The sequence below is a fragment of the Harpia harpyja genome, chromosome 12, assembly GCF_026419915.1.
Source record: "Harpia harpyja isolate bHarHar1 chromosome 12, bHarHar1 primary haplotype, whole genome shotgun sequence".
NCBI classification, from domain to species: Eukaryota; Metazoa; Chordata; class Aves; order Accipitriformes; family Accipitridae; genus Harpia; species Harpia harpyja.
This window is the reverse complement of record NC_068951.1, coordinates 25,041,709-25,061,939: the sequence shown is the minus strand read 5'-3', so window position 1 is coordinate 25,061,939 and position 20,231 is coordinate 25,041,709. Positions and strand designations below refer to the sequence as shown.

The 20,231-nt window shown below is 40.1% G+C and overlaps 1 protein-coding gene across 1 annotated transcript in view; it reads left to right on the top strand.

The window, feature by feature from the left end:
• Positions 1–1,044: 1,044 nt before the first annotated feature.
• The window catches only part of CUL3 (cullin 3), a 58,719-nt gene continuing 39,532 nt past the window's right edge, over positions 1,045–20,231 (top strand). Inside the window, exon 1 of the mRNA XM_052802980.1 lies at positions 1,045–1,466. Within this exon, the coding sequence (XP_052658940.1) occupies positions 1,401–1,466 (66 nt within the window). The 5' untranslated portion in view covers positions 1,045–1,400. The remainder of the gene's footprint in view (positions 1,467–20,231) is intronic.

Sequence of the window (20,231 nt, the reverse complement as noted above, 5' to 3'; positions counted from 1 at the left end):
TTCCTTTTTACAGCAACTGCCCTTCCCTGAATGACCTATATGTAATTCTGGGCTCATATAAGCTTTGCCTCAGGTGACACCCTCATTTCTCAGGCACGCATTGCGACGAAAACACAAAACATAAATAAAAATGCCTTGCATCATGCCATTCTGTGAGCCTCCGTGGAGGGATACGCCTACTGGTAACATGATTCAGAGAGGCAGAATTGACCTCCGGGAGACTTCAAAGGGTAAGGCATAGGAAAAGGAACAAGCTGCCTTTCCTTTTTTAGCTGGGCATGGCAAGGTTAATACCAGGTAGCCAAAACACAGGGTAGGTGCTGTCCGTCTGGGGACAGGGCTAGGGCGATGCCCCGTTTTCCACGGGCCGGTGGGACTGCAGCAGCGCTCAAGCCATGCTTAATGCTGTGAGGCCCAATCACGCTTCCCTGTATGGGTGCGAAAACCTGCACTTTGACCCTAATGAAACATCTGTCACAAGCCCAAGAAGCGCGATATCGACGGGGGGGGTGGAACTCTGGCAAAAAAACCCCAAAACCCCAAAACCCAAACAATAAAGCCAGGCATGCCCCCTACAACGCGTCCTGCGAGTAGGCCCCCGGCCGACCCCAGCCCCGCCACCCCTGACTGGACCTGCCGCCCGCCCGGCTTCGCCCCGCCCCGCCTCCCCGCGGCGTCGCTCTCCGCCAATCAGCGGCGCCCTCTCCTCCCGCGCGCCTTCCCCCTCCCCTCGCCGCCCACCGCGACGCTGACAGCTCGGCGCCGCGCGGCTCCGCCCGCCGGAGAGGGGCCGGCCGGCCGTCTCGCGAGAACAGCGGAAGCCTCGCGAGAGCGGCGAGGCACACCCCCTCGCCCCCCCCCCCCGCAGGCGGCGCTCCGCCCGCGGCCCTCCCGCCGCCGCCGCCGCCGCCGCCGCCGCCGCCGCCGCCTCCGCCTCCGCCTCCGCCTCCGCCCGCCGCCGCGGCCGGATCTGTCTCTCGCTGGCTGCTGGCTGGGCGGTGGGAAGGGAAGAGAGAGGAGAGGAAAGGAGAGGAAAGGAAAAGAAAGGAAAGGAAAAGAAAGGAAAGGGGGGGGGGCGGTCGGCCCTGCGCACTGAGCGATGTTTGTCCGCCATCGCGGCGGAGGAGGAGGGTGAAGGAAGCGCCGCCGCCGGAGCGAGGGGCCTGCGCCGCCGCCTCGCCGCCGCCTCCGCCGCCGCTTCCTCCCTCGGCTCGGCCCGGCCCGGCCCCGGCCCCGACCCTCCCGCCCTCCCCGCAGCCCCGGGGGCCGCAGCCCGGAGTGAAGGTCGCCAGCGGCCTCCTCTGCCCGGCCCCCGGCCCCCGCTCCCGGGGTCTGCCGCCCCGCCGCGCGTCCCCCGGCGCCCCTCCGGACGGGAGGCGCCGCCGCCGCCGGGCCCGAAGATGTCGAACCTGAGCAAGGGGACGGGCAGCCGGAAGGACACCAAGATGCGGATCCGAGCCTTCCCTGTGAGTACCGGGCCTAGGCCGGGCCGAGCGGCCGCGCCAGGCCCCGGCCTCCGCCTGCCCGCAGGCCCCGCGGCCTCGCCGCCCCGTCAGCCGCGCCGTGTGCCCGGGGCCGCGGGGCGGCGAGCCCGGCCGGCCCCGGGCAGAGGCGGCCTCGGGCCTGGGAGGGGGCCGCGGGTGCGGGCGGTGCGGGGAGAACTGTCAGCCGGCCGGCGGCCTCGGGCACCCCCCGTGCGAGTTGCGGGACGGAACGGGCGGGAGCCGCATCTCGGGGGAGCGGTGCTACCTGCCGCCCGACGAGTGGGAGGTGGAGGAACTGGTCCCTGCGATTATCGTCTCCGTCATCAGTCAAGCAAATCAATTATGGAAATCCACGTACGGCATGGGGGGGGGGGGGGGGCTGGTTTCTTTGTTTTCAAGGAAAAGGCCTCAAAGAAGGAGTCGAAGGTGATACGCCTACATCAACAAAATTAGTTAACCCCGGAAGGGGGGTGTGTTTATTTATGTCTTCTGGAGAGTTTCCTTTTGGTGGATTTATTTCACTCTCTACTCCGTAAAAGAGGCTATAAGTCGTATGATTATAAGATTTAGGTGGCACAATGCCAGCTGTTTGGAAGATGTTACTATAAACATCTAGGCATAGGTAACTTTCACGCATGTTCGGTGGAGCCATGAGCGTGCCATCCTTTTGAGTTACAGAGGGGAATGAGCCAGATTATTAATTTATACTGCCATAAAGCTTGCTGTGTTTTGACAGTTGGTTCAATTAAAGCTTACAACAGAATAACAAATGCAGTACTATTAATGGCGCTGAGGAATGAGAGAAATAGAGAAGCTTCAGTCTGCCAGAGGATGGCCAGGAAGTGTGTATGTGTTCATCGGTGTATATGTTAAAAAGAAGATACTCAGTTGAGTCACTGGCTTTTAAGGTTTAGCGTTAACTTTTTGATGCTACGTCTGATCCCAGTAGGCAGTAGTGTAGAACTAATGTGCTTTGCCTTTATAGAGAAACTGGATATACCTGTTTATCTTATTTCACTGGCAAGGAATATATCAATATATTTGCTTCATCAAAACTCTCGCTGATGAAATTAGAGAATTCTTTATATTCTCAGCAGCTGGCTTAATCTTAGCAATCTGATTTATACTGTTTTCCTCTTATTCTTTCCTCTACTTTTAATGACGGACAGTTGCATTTAGTGGTAAAAGTCAAAAGAAGAAAATGGGCTATGAAATTAGGAATTTTAGCTGATGAAGGGTTCTTGATCTCCAAATTGCCTTTATTTTTTTAAACAGCATTTTTCAAGAATATCAATTTTGTTAGGATGTGTTAGATTATAGGAATAAAGAAAAAGACTTACTGCAATGTGGCCAGGGCTCTACTGACTTCTTCCTATGGTAGTAGGAAAACCTGTACAAACATAAACCATGACAAAAACAATGTGTATGTTTTATAACGAACTACACCAAAAAATAGTCTTTTAATTTGATAAACAGATTCTGTATTCCAACTGTGAATATGTAGATATGGGTCAGCCAACCAAGGTGGACTTAACAATGGTATAAACTTTAGTTTGTGTTTTACTTTTTTCATCACTTCTGTAAACGAGCATATGAAATTAGTTTGGGGGGTGAAGAATGCTCATACAGAGCCCTGCTCTTACATAAAGTTAAACATTGTCATCAGGGTTTTTTTCTTCTGAAACTGTTTTTGCTAGCATTGTCTTTTCAGTTGCTTAAAGAATGTCTAGGTTAAAAGTTTTTTAAAAAATTACCTTCTTCCTAGAATAATTCGATAAGTAAATAGGCATCAAGGCCTACAGGTCTTAAGTGTTTGGTGACATCTGTTGACAGCAATTTTTCAGGTGTTCACTTCAATAGATTTTCTTTTCCAAGACATTTTGTTGACAATCCTGTTGATAAAGCGTTTGTAGAAAAGAAGCATGTACTTGGTTGAGAGATTTGGAGGGGTTTCTCTTTCATAATTGCAGAAGGCAATAGCTGTACTTCGTGTAAAAATCTTAATGCGAATTTTGTGGAGGCCTAAGTGGTCGTATAGCTTTGGTCCTGTGAATAGTGCCAGCGACTGCAGTGGGATTATTCATGTCAATGAGGTTGCATTTGTGTGGGGGGTAGAGTCTATATTTAGAAAGTGTACTATTCGTACTTTAGCTACTGATCTTCGTTCTTTTCTCTCAAATTTAGTGGTTCTGCTTTTGAGTTCTGAATTGACTGCTTGCAGAGGTGACTTTTGTAGGCTGCTTTAATTTGTCTTCTTATTGATCATCTTTCCTCAGCAGGTCTACCTATTTTAGATTAGTTTGCTTCTTGCATGGAGGTAGCTATTTACTATTATATTAAACTAGAAGTAGCCAAATTTGAGAGGTAAGGTTCCTGGAATATAGCAATATTATGGTAGCTCCTTCCATGTAGGTTCTGTCTGTAATATTTTCTATTTTTCATAATGTTTTTGATATTTCTGTTATTGTTACATTTTACTGTAGCTAAAGGAAAGGAGAAATAGTAATTTGCAAAATATTACTACTCCAAAGTTTTCTTTTTGTACCTTACTAGAAATTAAGTAGAAATTGACCAAAACATTTGAAAACCATCAGTGTTGTACCTAGAGATCTTAATGTTTTGGAATTAGTTTTATTCCAGATTCATTGTTTATTATTTCTTGTGATTGGTGGCAGATTATCTGTCATCTCAAGCGTCCGTTAATATTTGCTAGCTCCTGGTATGTGCTCTGATGTGCTTTTTCATACCTCAAGGGCAATGACTGAGTACATGGTGTACTGTTTTGCTGAAGTGGGTTGTAGAGTAATCAAAAGTAGTTGAGGAAGATAGTTTTGTATACATTTAACCAATTTTTCTGTTCACAATAGAAAAAAATGCATTTCTTTTCCTAATTTAAAAACTTACTTACGAAAGAGTTTTTTGTGTTCTCGTGTTGGGCTTGACTTAAACACAGCGATAATCTTTGCATCAGAAGTAGTCCAGCTGAGGATGCATTTTTTTTGAGACTTCAGACTTGAGCATTTTTTTAAAATCCAGAAAGAATAATAGAAATAAATTTTTATCAAAGTTTACACAGTTAAGCTTGTGCAGTTAATTAACCTTATGTACCACTGTAGAAGACTTCCATTGTGCTACTTTCAATAACCACTTATGGTACTTTTAACACCTTCATAATATATAGCTGTTCTATATTTGTATAAGGTCTATCCAGATAGTGTTCAGAGTAGCATTAGAGTTAATGTGAGAGATGGAATAGTGTAAGAGGGCTTTTGAGTGAGTGCAGGTTCTTTTTTCTTAAGCAATCTTTAAACTTTCTTGTTTCAAATTCATACACACTGCAACAAATAGGAACATGTTGTGGTTGGACACTAAAAATAGCAAAATAATTTCTGAAATGTCAAGTAATTGTCAGTGATGTAAGTTGGATACAGTTTGTAAGTATTTTATTTTTTTTAATTATTTGGAGGAGTGCAGTAGTATTTTTGCTGAATACACAGTGTGTGCATTATGTGAAAATGCAGCTATGATACTCCTACAAAACATTAATTAATTGTACCTGTTTTGGAGAAGTGTTGGGATTTGTTTTCTTCCGTTCCCTGGTTTAATTTAAAGTACTCTGAGGGTCTCAAATTGGCTCTCATTGCTTAACTCTCGGTGAGCCCATTACTGCTGGCTAAAGGAGTACTTTAAAAGCTCTCAAACAAGCTGGCAGCAAATCTGATTTTAAGATGATGTAGTTGATCTGAGAAAAGTGGTGCCGAAGAATGCTAGATTTGCACTTAAAACTTTTGGAGAGATGTGATGTCTATAACGGAGATCTAGCATGTGTAAATTATGTTTCCTGCAAGTGTATTTGAGGTGGTTTGCTGTGACTGTTTAGCTAGTGGAAAATAGTAGCCTTAAATGTGTTTTGATGGAAAAGTTGTACCAAGTAAAAGATGCACATTTCTTACAGAAATAAACAGTATGTGAGAATTTGGAAAGCATTTTGGGAATTCATTTTCAAAATTTATACAAGTAACGTTAAGCTGTGTTGAATGAACTTTTTTGCAAGAACTCGTCCTTCTCTCAATGCAATATGTCAGCTGTCACCATAAAATTGGTTGGACAGATCTTTCTGAAAACCAGCATGACCTGATGTAGGTTATTGGGCTTGATCTTTATAGTTGGGGTATCTTTTTTTTTTTTGAGTGCTTTTAATCATTTTCATTTCCTGCAGAGCTATCTTTGCTCTCTAGAGCAACGCTACAAAATAGTGTTTTGCCAATTCTCAGAACTATTCTAGTGGATCAGTATTATATGGTTATATTATGAATTCTGGAAAGCATTTAGAGAGATCCTACACATGCACTTGCAATTGAACGAGTCTTTCAAGTATGTATGTGTGTATATATATATATACACACACATACATACATACATATATATAAAATAAGCTTCACTGATTCATTTTATTTGAAATAGTTGTGTCCAAGAAAATTCTTATTTCATGCGGTCTTGTGCAGAAAGGCAGACAGCCTTTTGTTTCTTTCAACCCCATTTATCAATTGATGTTACTCCTTCCTCAAAGAAAGTTCTGTAAACTTAGAAGTAAATGGCTTCAACTCTTCCATGAGAAAGTATTAAGACTCATATTTCCATTGCCACTGCTCCTTTCTCCTCAGATCTAATGGCCACTTGTTTTGGGCTTTGTGTAGGCAGAAGGCTTTTTTTTTTTTTTCTCGGGGAATGCTAACTGCTTCTGTGGTTTGTTTTGAATCTTGGGGAATTGATGATGCAAGTTGATATGAGGTTTGTTAAATTTATGCTTCAACATAATGTGTAATCTATCAATTCAAGAATTTTATGTAAAATTTTTGTCTGTCTTGAGCATCTTACAGCAGATAGACCATAGAAAACATGTTGAACTGTGGTCAAATGATTAGGTGTTCATATTATGTAAGCAATATGTGTATTTCTGCTTTGGTTTATAACTGTTAGAGTATGCGTGCTGTATTGGTGAGTGAATGGAGAGGCCTGGAGGACAGAATGGGGATAGAATTGGAGGATGGTTTACTGCAGGCTTTTTTAGCTCTGATTAAAATAATGCAATCCCACCGAGTGCTGCAAGACCACCTAGTGAACCTAAGGCTTTGCATGGTTGCTTTGTGAATCTTGATTGCTTTATATTCTCAAACATATTTATAAAAGCATCTTAGCTATTAACCCATATAGTGTATACAGTAGTAATAAGTTAATGTTAGCAACTAAAATTTTAGTAGGTTTAAAATCTCGAAATAAAACAGACCAAAAACCTAAAACAGTTTATCTTACTCAGAGGAAAAAGGTGGTGTTTTCATGTAAATTACAGAAAAATAGAGAGATACTTGCTGTTTATTGGACAGTTAACCTTAATGAAGGCCTTCCAGTTTTCACAGATACTTTTTCTTTTTTGTAATGAAATGCTGTGAGCAGACTGACTGCCCTGATACTACATTTAGAATTTTTAAGAGATGGTAACGCTAATTCAGGGTAGTTTTTGAGTAGTTGTAGGTGGTTTTTTGCTTGGTTGGGTTTTTTTAATACACTGTACATACTATCTTTTAGTTGTGGTCTAACCTAATCTCATTAGAATTCCTGAGTTCTATAGATGTTTGGGTTTCAGTTGCACATTTTCTTGGTTTTTCTTGTTAGTTGGGTCTTAAGTTCTGAGCAATCATCATTCCAGTTGGTCTGAGTTTTGAGTAAGTGCCTCTGCATGGCATTGGAAAGGGTACTGCTGTTTATGGATCTTGCCTGTATTTGAAATTTGCTTGATTTTCATGCAGAAGTATAAAGTAACACCACTAGCATTCTGTTAAGATTTTTATACTGGCTAATTCAATCTGAGGTTTTTTTCAAGTGGCTTGATAGGTTTCTCCACCTCCTCATTCTTGTGTTGTATAGTAGTGCATTATTAAACAGGAATTTTTTTTCGCTGGTAGTGGTAGGTAAAAGGGCTTTGTGAGACTTGCTGTAAAACTGATCAAGAGCTTTTGGTATTCTACATGAAGAGTTACAATAACAGAAAGTAACATAAAAATAGAAGTTTTTTCTAGAAAAATTATTACAATTTTTCAAAATGTTTCTTATTTTAATCTCTTTTGGGCAGATGTACAGGACATAAGTGGCAACATTTCTCAGAATTTCAAATATGTACTCTGAAGTCTTAGGCTTTGATCTGTAGGACAGGTAGTCTTAGTGCAGGTGCTTTTAAATTTTCACCACCACGACTGATCTGCAGTGTCTGATAATCTCTCTGTATGGGGTGAAAACATTTTGTGATGGACTGGGACAGATTTTCTTAAGATAGTTTGATTGAGTCCAAAATAGGTTTTTGACCTTGTGTGTATGTTATCTTTGGTTTCTAGTAGCTATACATGTGGAAAACTAACTCTTGAGAAGAAGTGAGCTCGTATTTCTCATTCTGAGACAGGTTTTGTGGAAACAAGGATAGGAAAGTACTGTAATAGAAAACTGTAGCATGGCCAAGCATATTTTTTATCATATGATTATTTTTCTGAAGTTCAGTTAAAGCCAGTAGAAATTTTAAATCACTAAATAGTTCTTTTGTGAAGGTGCAAGTATTGGCATATCAGCAGAAGTAAATACTGTTAGATGACTTAACAAAAGAACTTCCATAATGACATTTTTAACACATGCATTTTAGGGCAGGAAAAAAGTGCATTTAATACCCGAATACAGCAAGGAGGACAAAACTGTAATAAACACATTTGGATGGTGCTTGCTGTGGAGTTGCCTAGATTGTTTAATTAGTTGTGCATAAAATTGGTATTTGAGGGCTGAAACTGTCTTGCTTGTAGTTTAAATAAAGTGTAGTAGTATGCAAAATGTACACAGATAACTTGCTTTATTTGTTTATGGTTATGGATGAGGTGCATTTGTGGAAATGCCAATTTTTGGTTTAATACTTCTGAGATTAAACATAAATGAGGACAATAATAATTTAAATTATACATGTGAATGATATAAAATTAGACTAGCTTATATAATAAAAAATTTGTGACATTCATTTCTTGTAGTACATGTAGTCTGAGTACAGGCTGTGCGTGTCTGTTTCTTACATTTTGTATGTGAAGAATCTTTAAGGAAATAAATACTTCCCTTTTACTTTCACACTACTTCTGTTTTTAAAGTGTTGGTAGCATCTGAGTGGACCTATTTTTTGATATATACGTGGATATAACTTCCATGTATAGCTCTGGATTTTTTCTTTTCTGTTGCACTCGTTTCAGTGTTAGTCTTGCTCTTCCAGGCACTGCTGATTTGTGCATCCGATCATGGTGTATGCACTGTATGGTGCAAAAACCCCCAGAGAAAGGTTACTGTCAGCATGCAGCAGTATTGATTATCTGTAAATGCGTAAGTGATTTATTAAGTGTATCTTCCTTCCACTCCCTGAAGTAAGCTGAGAAAAAAAAGTTATCCTCTGTTGGCCTCTGTCTACCATAAAATTTTATCTTTTATTTACTATACAAGTTCTTGAATTGTTATACTTTTATCATTACGGAGGAGGAGTTGTCAGCAAGCCTCCAAAGCCTCTAAAGGCCCATCTGCCCCACACCCACCCTTTCTTCCTTCATTCCCCCCAAATCGTTCATTGTGTTCCTTGTTCTGAAATGGCCTCAGAAAACGTGTCTGCAATCTGTATAAGTTCGTGTGTATTTCACAGATTTCCTCTTTAAATAGTGTTGATTTTTGAACAGTTGTAAAATATTGAACTACTTGTAGGTTAATTGAAAAAACCCAGAAATAATTCTTGTGGGATTTGCATTGAAGTTGAGTGGGCAAAGAATGGGCCATTTGTGGTTCAGGGAACCCTTCTGAATCCAGGTCATTGAGGCTGGAAAGTTAATAAACTAATGGATTTTTTCACTTGGAGAGATGATACCCCTGAGGAGACTCGGTGCCTTCCACAGAAGGTATGGATGCGCAGAACAGCATTGCTCTTTCCCCCAGCAGTTCTTAACTGTGATTGAGGCACGCAGCATCTCCGTTATTCTTTAAAGTCGTTATAATGTTAATATTATACAAGTCATCAATATAAAACATTTGCCAAAAACCCCCATGAATTTGCCTCTTGTTAAATTAATGCTATTTATTTCTGCTTTTTAATGTTGGGATGATGATCTTAAAACTAATAGAAGTATGATCACATATTGAATCAAAGTTTTAAAAACTGTTTTGACTTAGGTTAAAAACCAAATATTTCTTTTGGTTTAGAGTTAGGAGTGATGTGAGTGGCAGGCTGGGTGTAATAGTGCTGCTTCTGTGGACAGTGGCCTGTCGTCCGTTATGGCAGTTTCAAGACAACCTACTGCTTGTTACCTGGAATGTTGGAGTCCCACGCTTGGGTTTTAAAAGGAGATGAAGAGAGTCAGGGACCTAAATCCCATTGAAATTTGAGAGTTCCAGCAATTTTTAATCTTTGCTAGTAAATCTTGTTAGGTTATAGGTAAGCAAAGAACTTTTCTTTCTGCTTATAAGTCTTCAGTAAATTGGGAGTAATTGCAGTGGAAGTGGAATGAGCCACCTTCCTTCTACTGCAGTGTAAGAGCCTGCACATGGCCAATTATCCCAAGTAAGCTGCTTTGAGGAAATTTGTAGTCAAACTTACTTTGTGGTACTGTGCTCATAGTCACATAGTCCTCAGATTTGAAAAGCATGTCCTTGGCTGTTCTAAGATTTTATTGCAGTGGAGAGCTAAATGACTTGAATGAATTTTTGGGGACTGGCCCTTGTTTGAAAGTGGGGAAAGGCATGCCCCGTAGTTTATGAAATTTTGTGCCACTGTTTCCACTGTCTGTACTGTCACCTTTGACATGAGCCTGTTTGACAGCTACAGACACACAGCTGAGCTCTTGAAGTGTAGAACTACCTGTCCCTGTGCCTTCTAGACCTCCAGGATCCTGCTGACACATGAGACGGATGATTCACTCCCAGAAACTCAGCTCTTCTTCATTCCATTTCTACTGTTCTAATTCAGTTCAAATATTTTCTTTTAACGCCAACTTCATTTAGGATAGAAGTCTTAAAGTTACTCTGTTTCTTTCAGGAACATATTTCCTGCTGTTACACAAGCCTTTCAGAATTTTTTTTTTTCCGTAACTTTAATTTGAGGAAAGTTGTCTTAGGATTGCTACTTCTGAAGTGAATTGAGAGGACTCTTAACTTCTCATTAGTCTTCAAAATATTGATACTCATTCTTTTGGGCAGGAGAGAAGTAGGCAGATTTTTGGTGTTAAATCTCTGTATTTATTCTGCTGTTTCATTCAGAATGGGTTTTTTTGAGTTAAGCAATCCTGACCTGATATACTCTTCCCCCCCCCCCCCGTGTTAATTGCACCTTAAGTAATCAATACAACTACTGAAATAAGCCAAAAACTTTTTTCATGTCTGAAAATGCTTCTGTTACCTTGCAAAGTTAAACATGAAAGATCAGAGTTTCTGAAGTGTCAACTTACATCTAGACTTCAGCTGTAACAGTTTCCAAATTAGTAAGAGAAGTTTCAGAAGCATAGACAGTTCTTCTTTACTATGGTTAGGTTGAAGCGTTCTTAGGAAGTAAGTAGTTTCACTATAGGTGTTTTATAATCCTCCTCCATTTTCAGGCACTATAGTAATGAGCGCTGTAGAAATGTCATTGAATGTTTTTAAAAGAACATTGGTTAATACAGGCAATGTCACTATTTTGGCTGTATAATCACTTCCATTCTATAGCAGTGACAACTATCTTTTGAACTAGAACTTCCTATATTTAGCCTCTTACCAATTCAGTTCTTCTAGAAGCTTGAACAAAACCAGTCAACTGTTATCTTTTAAATACAGCTTTTTTAAAAACAACTTTAATAATGTGATGACAGGTGGGCAGAAGCTTGCACCATGGCAGGGGAAGAGTTACCCATTTATAGATAATGCCTTTTGGTATTTGAAAAGGCATTTTTATTTGTCTGCAGATGCTGGGGAAAAAATAAGGTAACTTAAAAACTTGGATTTCTGTATTTTTAATTAAATATTATTCTGCTATCCTCTTTGGGCAAAGCATGCAATTCTAGAATAAAGTCCCTAGTGTAATTAGTAGCATCTTTGAAAGTTTATGTTGAAAAGAAGTTAATTTAGGTCTGTTTTCTTTGTTTTTCCCCAGTATCCAACCCTGCTGGAGGACACCATCCCTTAGTCCTTGCTGACTAAAGCATATGTGTATTTCAAGCAGTTTGGGTCCTGTGGAAAATAAATAGTAAGACAGATGAGTGTATACGAGACAGAGTTCAGCTTTGTATAGGTGATCTTAGATACAGTATTTACTGACTCTGATTATCTTGTGTTGTTACTTAACTTACTGATAGAGTTTTTCTACAGAACCTTAAAGACTGGCCTGTGTGAATCCATATATACCAATAAGTGAATGAAAAATGAGGCTGGTGAGCTATCAGTCATTTTTCATTGACCCACTTAGACAAGTAATATTCTGATTTTATCTGTATTAATGGGAGTGACTGTTCGAAGGTGCATTTTGTAAGTTGAACATCATAAATTGCAAATTGAACGTGTAAGTTGATTTTTAAACAGCATAATGTAGTTTGTGGGCTACCCTTAATGGACCTGCAGCAGAGGAAAAAGATAGGCAAGTCTTGTCCATGGACTTAAATGTGTCATGCAAGAGTCTGCAAGTCTAATAAAAAAGTTGAAAGAATTGCCAAATCAGAGAGTCTCAAGGGTATTAGAGAGTAGTGAATACACATGGACCTTGTTTTGAATTAAATAGGTGCTGTTACGTACTACGTACTACCCCTCTGCTATTTACTGCTGACTAAATATATTGTCTTTTACAGTTGGGTTATGCTTTGCAACCATTTTATGAAAGACTGTTGACCTTAGTCTTTGTGTATATGATGCATTCTTATAGTTCATTAGTAGTTACAAACACTTAGTATGAGTTAGCGTTGGGAAAGCGTGCAAAGATCTGTAATGGAAAGAAGTCCCCATTCACAGAATCAGCACTGTGTAATTTTGTGTTTCAGTTTATATTTAGTTGTCTTCCTCTGCAGGTTTTCTCCATTGTTTTTGCATTTTTTTAAAGAAATTAAACAAAAAGTTTTAGATTATCTTTTGTCTTGTGTTTATTCAGTAACTGATGGCTGCTCAAATTTACATAGTTCATAGTCACAGTTCAGATGAAACAGGTGTTTGGGAGGAGTTGTTTTTCTCATTTTTTCCCCTTTCCTCTGGGGTAGTATGTTCCACAGATTTGCAAGACTGAAGGTGAGGAGGGGCATTTGGGAAAAATGAAGACATTTTATTAAATAAAAGTTGAAATCTAGAATAAGTCAGGTAGGTTGGCAGTGCAGGATTAGTCCCATTCTTCTGAATCGGTTCTTAAAATATGAAAGAGAAACGAGTCTCTGATTTCTCTGATCTTTCTTTAAATTTGTTCAGTCTCCTAAACATGTCAAAACTGCTGCTGCAGTATGATATTTTCTATTAAAAACTTGTTTTAAACTTTTCATATAGGCTGTTAAATTGCTATTGTGTGGTGGAGCTCCTGTCAGGTCTACCTATAACACAGACATGTTACCTTTTGAGAGGAGGAACAAATCTTTTTTCCTGGGCTTTAGGTTTACTAGAAAAGGAAGTTCTTGGAGGATATTAGTTTGCTGTAAAGCTTATCAAAACCAACCAACCAAACCCCTTCCTTTTCAAGCCCCCACCCCCAAGCAGCACTTGTTTTGTGATGAGACCAGCAGTACTCTAAGACAGTGCCTTGGAGGTAGACCAAATCTGTCAGTTGCTACGCAGGAGGTATGACTCCGTCTTTTAAGGAACAATCACTTTTAATCTACTTACTACTTCAGCTCTGTGCTGGCAGAATAGCTTTTCATTGCTGCAGAACCCATTTAAGCAAAGTGGAGAAGGAAGGGGTTTTGCCTAAAATCCTGCAGCCCTTGAGTGTTTCAGTTGACAAAGAGTATTCCCTTTTTTTACTTAATTGTGCATTCTGCTTGCTTCTGCTGAATAAAGCCTGACAGAGCTGGGAAGGAGAGGTGGATATTTAAATTCCTGCATTTCTACTACTGACTGAGTATTGTCATGGAGCCCTGCCTGTTCTACAGAGGCTGGAGCCTTTTTTGGAGTCAGACTAGACTTGATCTTTCTCTTGGCCTTTATGGGATTACTCTCAGCACTGGTTACTCAGCTCATCTTCTGAGCCTGGAATGGAACATGGTGCAGGCCATGAATATTTCTTGCAGGAGGAATCTGGAGAAGTTTAGTGTAGAGGTTGCCCACCCAAACAAGGGTGAGGCTTGAATGTCAAGGGATGAGTGAAGAACAAACCACAGATATTAAAAATGGTGTCAGTATTTAATGTTGTAAATGATAACTGGCAGATGCCATAAACGAACTGCAGGCATACATTCCCCACCATCACACACACCCTCTGAGGGAGTATAATAGCGTAGTAGGCATTTCCTGACACTCCTAGGAGATGTGGATAATACTGGATAGTCATCTCCAGTTGTTGTTATAGGTCACCTAGGAGCAAAAGCCTAGTTATTAGGACCAGGTTTGGTAGCACGTTGCTGTGACTTCCCTGTGACTCTTTCAGCAGATGGCCAAAGTGGAGTAGTAGCCTAGGTGCAGAACAGCAGTAGGTCAGGGTGCCCCTTACTTTCTTCGTGCTCCTTCTCTTAGCTTCCAGTCATGTTCTTTGGTGTGTAACAGTCAACCTAATCAGATAACACTATTGAGGAATTTTGTGCCTGGTGGTTTTGTTTTTTCAGAAATTAGTTGTTTTTATTTGTGAGTGTGTGTTATGGAGTTATTTGCTTCTTGACATACTGGTGTTTCTTAGGCAATGAGTTGTAGTCAATGTATCCTCTTCCAGGTAATGCTCCTGACTACAGAGTGATGAAAACTTCAAAATTCAGAGAAGTATGAATATTGAGCTCTCCATTTGTCATTAATAGGAGTACATTTTATCTGCTCTGTAGTTGAAGAATATGTAGTTCCATATCTTAATATGCCTTTTTTCAGAGATATTATTTGAGCAAACGCTAGACAATATATCTCTGTCATTGTAAATTCTTGTCTTCTAAATTAAGAATATTGGAAGGGTTTATAAAAATTCAAGTAGCAATTGGGTTCTGAGGCAGGAAGTGTGCTGCTCTTGCCCTTTTCTGGATAACCTCAGCCAAGCTTCATCCAGAATGAAGGATCCAAGCTAAGGATGCTGAGTTATTGTGTAACAGGCTATTTAACACCATCCTGATGAATGCCCTGTCTTGAAATGGAAGTGAAGACTATTAGTTTTGATAGCCTCCCTTGCCTCTTGGACTGTGGGTCAGGACCCCTGTGGTAGCAGTTTTAGATGGCTGCGGTCAGCCCCTGCTCATTTTGTCCTGCTGAGGAATGGGAAATGGGGGAGTGAGAACAGGATGCAATTACTAGGTACAAATGTTTACTCCCAGAGCTGCTAACTAACTTTGTTGGTATCCACTCACCTCCTTCAAGGAAGAGAGCGTAAACACTTGCATTCTGTAATTTCAATCGGTTCTCACTCTAGTGCTCTGGGGTGTTAGACCTAAAGGATGTCATGGAAAGGAACGAGGCAGGTGATGGTTGTGGTTTTTGAAAATCATGATAAACGCTCTGCAGCTAGTCTGTAGAAAAATTGAGTAGTAATGTTTGTGACTTTTTTAAAGCAAAAATGTCCTGCAAGTGTGTTTACAGTCTGTTAAAACTTCTGAGAATTAACAATGACCTGTTTCGTCTGAGATCTTTGTGAGAACTTTGTAGAACTTGTCTAGAAACTTCTTCTGCAAGAAGGATGAGAAGCTGTGTCTAGTCACTAGTCTTGTGAGTACTAGTTCATGTGCCTCCTGTTTCTGCTGTTTGGTAAACCTCTGTGGATGCTCCTACCGAGATTCCATGGGACATCTATTACCTCTTCCTCACTTCTTTCTTAACCACCTCTTGTTTAAGAAGACTAAGTAGCTACTTCCAGTAAAAGTAAGCTGGTGTAAACAGTCAAGGGTTCAGCAGGTTCTTAACAGTTTACTCCTGTAACTGCCTTTCCTTACAATTCACAGCAGTTCAAGCATGGTTATATAAGTAAGAGGAGCAAGTTCTGTAGTGTTAAGGGCAAAATGACCAACTGACAAGAACATGAAATGAAGTTGCGTTCAAAGGAAACTGTTGTAAAAGCTAAATTGTATAGAATGGAAATTATACAAAAAAACCCCAAGCATTTATTTCTGTGCAAAGTAATCTGGATTTCCAGCAGTAGATCTGTTTGATGTTCTGCATAAATCTGGGAGTTTTAATGTTCTTTGACTGTAGTTAAGATAAGCTAGGGACCAAATGCCTGGTTCCACTGGTGACCGCAAGCATTTTATTGCTTGCCTTTGTTATCCTGTGACGCATTTCAGTTGGAAGACTGGTGCTGGCAGTTTTAATAAGTCATGCTTACTCAGGGAGCCCTGGTTTTCTGAATTCCTCAGTGTACAGCTGTAATGCGTATCACCAAATCAGAGAATGGTTGAGGTTGGAAGGCACGTCCAGAGGTCGTCTTGTCCAACCCCTCTGCTCAAGCAGGGTCACCTGCAGCCGGTTGCTCAGGATGGTATCCAGACAGCTTTTGAGTATCTCCAAGGATGGGGACTCCACAACCTCTCTGGGCAACCTGTGCCACTGCTTAGTCACCCGCACAGTAAAAAAAAGTTTTCTTGGTGTTCAGAGGGAATCTCCTGTGTTTCAGTTTGTGCCCACTGCCACTGGTCCTGTCACTGGGCTCCACTGAAAAGAGCCTGGCTCCCTCTTCTGTACACCCTCTCTTTAGGTATTTATATACATTGATTTGATCCCTGTGAGGCTTCTCTAAGATAAACAAATCTGACTCTCAGCCTTTACCCATGTGAGAGGTGTTGCAGTCAGTTATCTTAGTGGCCCTTCACTGTACTCTTTCCCGTATGTCCGTATCTCTCTTGTACTGGGGAGCCCAGAGCTGGACAAAGTACTCAGCGTGTCTCACCAGTGCTGAGTAGAGCCCTCAGCCTGTTGGCAATGCTCCTCCAAATGCAGCCCAGGATACCATTAACCTTCATTGCCTCAAGGGCCCATTGGCTTGTCGCCAACTTGATGTCCACCAAGAGCCCTGGGTTCTTTTCTGCCAAGCTGCTTTCCAGGCAGTTGACACCAGCATGTATTAATGCATGGGGTTGTTCCTCCCGGGGGACAGGATATTGCACTTCCCTTTGAACTACATGACTAGAAAGGAGATGATAATATTTTGTTTGAAGTTACACATTAATACCAAAACTACTGGAGTTTAGCTGTTTGCCCCTTTTGATTTAAGGAATGCTGATGAAGTTATTCAAAAGAGGTGGTGGCTGTAGTGTTAGCTTCTAGGAGGGAAACACTGAGAAGTATATTCAGGACTGTTACTAGCTTTACCTGCTGGTGTTGTACTCTTCAGATGATAATGGCAGATTGCTGACAGTGATTATTTATTCTGTCTTGGAGATTTTAATAGGATAGACGAACATTGTTAAAGAAAGGTCTTGCATGTATCTGATCCTGCACTGTGGCAGTACTGTGGAATAAAGGACCTTTTGAGTCCTTAACAGACTTTTTTTTTTTTTTTTGTGAAATGATTGTACTTTCATGTCCACTGATATTTTAGTCTAATTTCCTCAAGATGTACTTCTGCTACACTTTGAGTTCAGATGTTTGTGTTCAAGTTGCATCTTTGAATCATTAGCATTTGGGCAGCAGTTTGTGGAAGTTTTCCAACTAGCGGCTTCTTATAAACAGCTATCTCTTCTGCCAATAATAGACTTGATCTCTCTCCCGTTCCCCAAGAAAGGTAATATTCAGATAAACTGGAGTACATTAACACATTTCCTCTCTTTGGATACTGGTTTCTTACTATCTTCATGAATCTTGGTGTAAACACTACTGAAATTACTGGGATTTTGCTTCTGAAAGCTTTTCTGAACCTGGGTGGTTTTGGTTTGGGTTTTTTGTTTTTTTTTTTCCAAAGCACCAGCAGAAGCAGTAATTTAGCTTCTGCTTAAATCTGCAAGAATAGTAGGCACAAGCAAGGCAACTGTATTACAACTGTGGAGTTGACTTAAAATACAACCGTTAGAAGAAATCTTGGAATGAGCATGGAAGAACATTTGGGCTCTGATCCTGTATTCATATTTGTGGAAGTGGATCACTTATAGGCTTTGTTGTTGACGGAGATCTAGAGAGTTGCATAAATCTTCACTGTTGGGTCAGACTGATGGGTTAGGATCACAGTTGTCTAATAGTGTTTTTAGTGATGCTTTTGTACAGAATTCTGAAAGATGTCAAAATGTTCTAGTGACATCACAAACTTATTGCTTAGTTGTTTTTGTTGTGGTTTTTTTTTTTTTTTTTTAAATTGCGTACAAGCCTGACTTAAGGAAGGGGGATGAAAAGAGATGAACCTGTGAGTTAAATAATCCAAGGGTAGATTTAGTCATTGCAATTCTTACATAACTTTGAGGATAGTGATAGAGGAAGATCTCTTCTGTTGAAAAGGTAAACAGCTTTTCAGCAGTGGAGAGGAAATAATAAATTTTTGCTAAAGCTTTACTGCAGTGACTTACTGCCCGATAGAGTGGAGCATTTAAAGTATTGGGAGCCTTTGCTTTGTTAGCTGGCTTGTTTACAGCAGTATTTTCTATGCTAGAGCTTTTTTGGAAGACAGTGCTCTTCTAACTTGGTACCCTAGAATTTTAGCAAATCTGTTCCCACAAAACCTCACAGATAGTAATCTAAAGTAAGTCAGTAGCAGAATAGGAAGCTGCACTGAGAAGCAGAGTCCTTTATGCTTAATCTTAAAAGGTAATAAGATAAGTTTATAATACTATTTCAAATATTTCAGTATATTTATGCCATGGAGATGTGGACTTCTTAAAATTCCCTTTTATGGATCTTTTTTGTGCTTCCAGAGCAGCTCACGGTGTGTCAATTGTTAAGTGGCAGAAAGCTATGTGTTTATGTTTGTATTCAGTGAGTTCGGAGCAAATAATGTTACAATCATTCCTTCATTTTTTTGTAGCATTTGGATTAAAGGTAGAAGAATTAAACAGCTCACTTTTAGCTTTTTCTTGAACAGATCCAAATTATTAGATGTACTGCTTATCTGTAACGTACAGGAATGTTTACCGGCTGGCCAACCCAGAAACAGCAGTGCTGTAGTATCTCTTCAAACTAGAGGCTGGTGATTTCCCTGTTTTATACAGATCATACTTTTTTTTAAATACAGTGAGCAGTTAAGTTGCAGTTGAGATAAAAAGGTTATCCTGTTGGCTGGGAGATTTTTTATTAGCAAGGGGAGAAAATGTCATTGGGACGTGTTGGTTTGAGTCTATGCTTTGTTTGAAAACAAAACCTCTTTTTTTTTTTTTTTTTTTTTAAAGGAAGACTGAAAAGCTTTACTTGGATTGCTGTCTGCAATTCTAAATGGTTGCCTTCGTTATTAGTACTTGTAAAATTGCTTGTTCAGGAAAGCTTTAGAAAATAATTTGCCTGAAGAGGCACCAATGTAGCAAATGCAAATTAAAAAGAAAATAACTGATCTTTCAATATTATGCATAGCAGAATAAGCAAAAAGCAGGGCTGGGGGGATGACATTCCGCCATTTCTCTGTTACTTTGAGGTTTTGGTTTTGGGAGGTAGGAAGCTAAGAATTTTTGAATGTGTATGTGAATTTTTTGGTTTTAGATATACAATGACATATCTCTTAAGTTTTGGGTACATACAGGTTAGTAGGCTAGTGGATCTGGTATCACGAGAGTGGGAAGAGTAGCGATAGGATTATTTTTATCGTGAAAATCTTTGTATTTAACTAAAACTCAAAAAGACGAGGAGGGTGGAGGAGTGTGTCTTGTCTTGATTTTGTTCGGCAACCCATTCCCTCCTAAGGCAGTGAATGGCTTATCCTTATTATGAGCTGTACTTTTATTTATAATGCCTAGAAAACTTGTTATTTTGAAATTGCATGTAAAAATGTACTTTTAATGAAAAAAGTTCTGCTAAACATTGTGTTTGATTACAAATGCAGGCAAGTCTAGTGTTCCATGTTTTTCCTCTATTCACTTAGTGGTTTTTGGGTGGAAGAGGAGGGAGAAGAAAGGCAGACCAGGGCTAGTCATGATTTTCCTCTAGAATGTCATACCATTATTCTTTATACTCTTACTACTTTCAGCTCTTATTTTCATGGCTGCTTTGACAGTATTGGTAGACTCAGGCATATTTTCATTCTCCACACTAATTCTGGGAATAGTGGCCTTTTTCCTCTCTTCAGCCTTTTTCTTTAGATGTAAAATGCTAGATCAGTTCCTTTTTGTATAAACTAAACCAAACTTAACTTTAAACATGCATTTTAAATTTGGTTCATTTAAAAAGTTTGGGTTTTTTTCGGTTGGGTGATAAAACTTGGCTAAATCACAAACTTTAAGCAATACTGACATCTAATAACTTTGTTGCTATACTTATTTGCTATCCCAGATACTGCTTTATATAAAGCATCATATTTTGAAGCACCTTTGCATTGGTAAAGCACAATCGTAAACTGATTCACACTACACTAGACAAGTTGGTGTGATATGAGACTATTTCTTATAAGAGTTTCTCTCTTTTTCTCTGAATTTTTCTTTATTGCTCTAGTTTTTATTT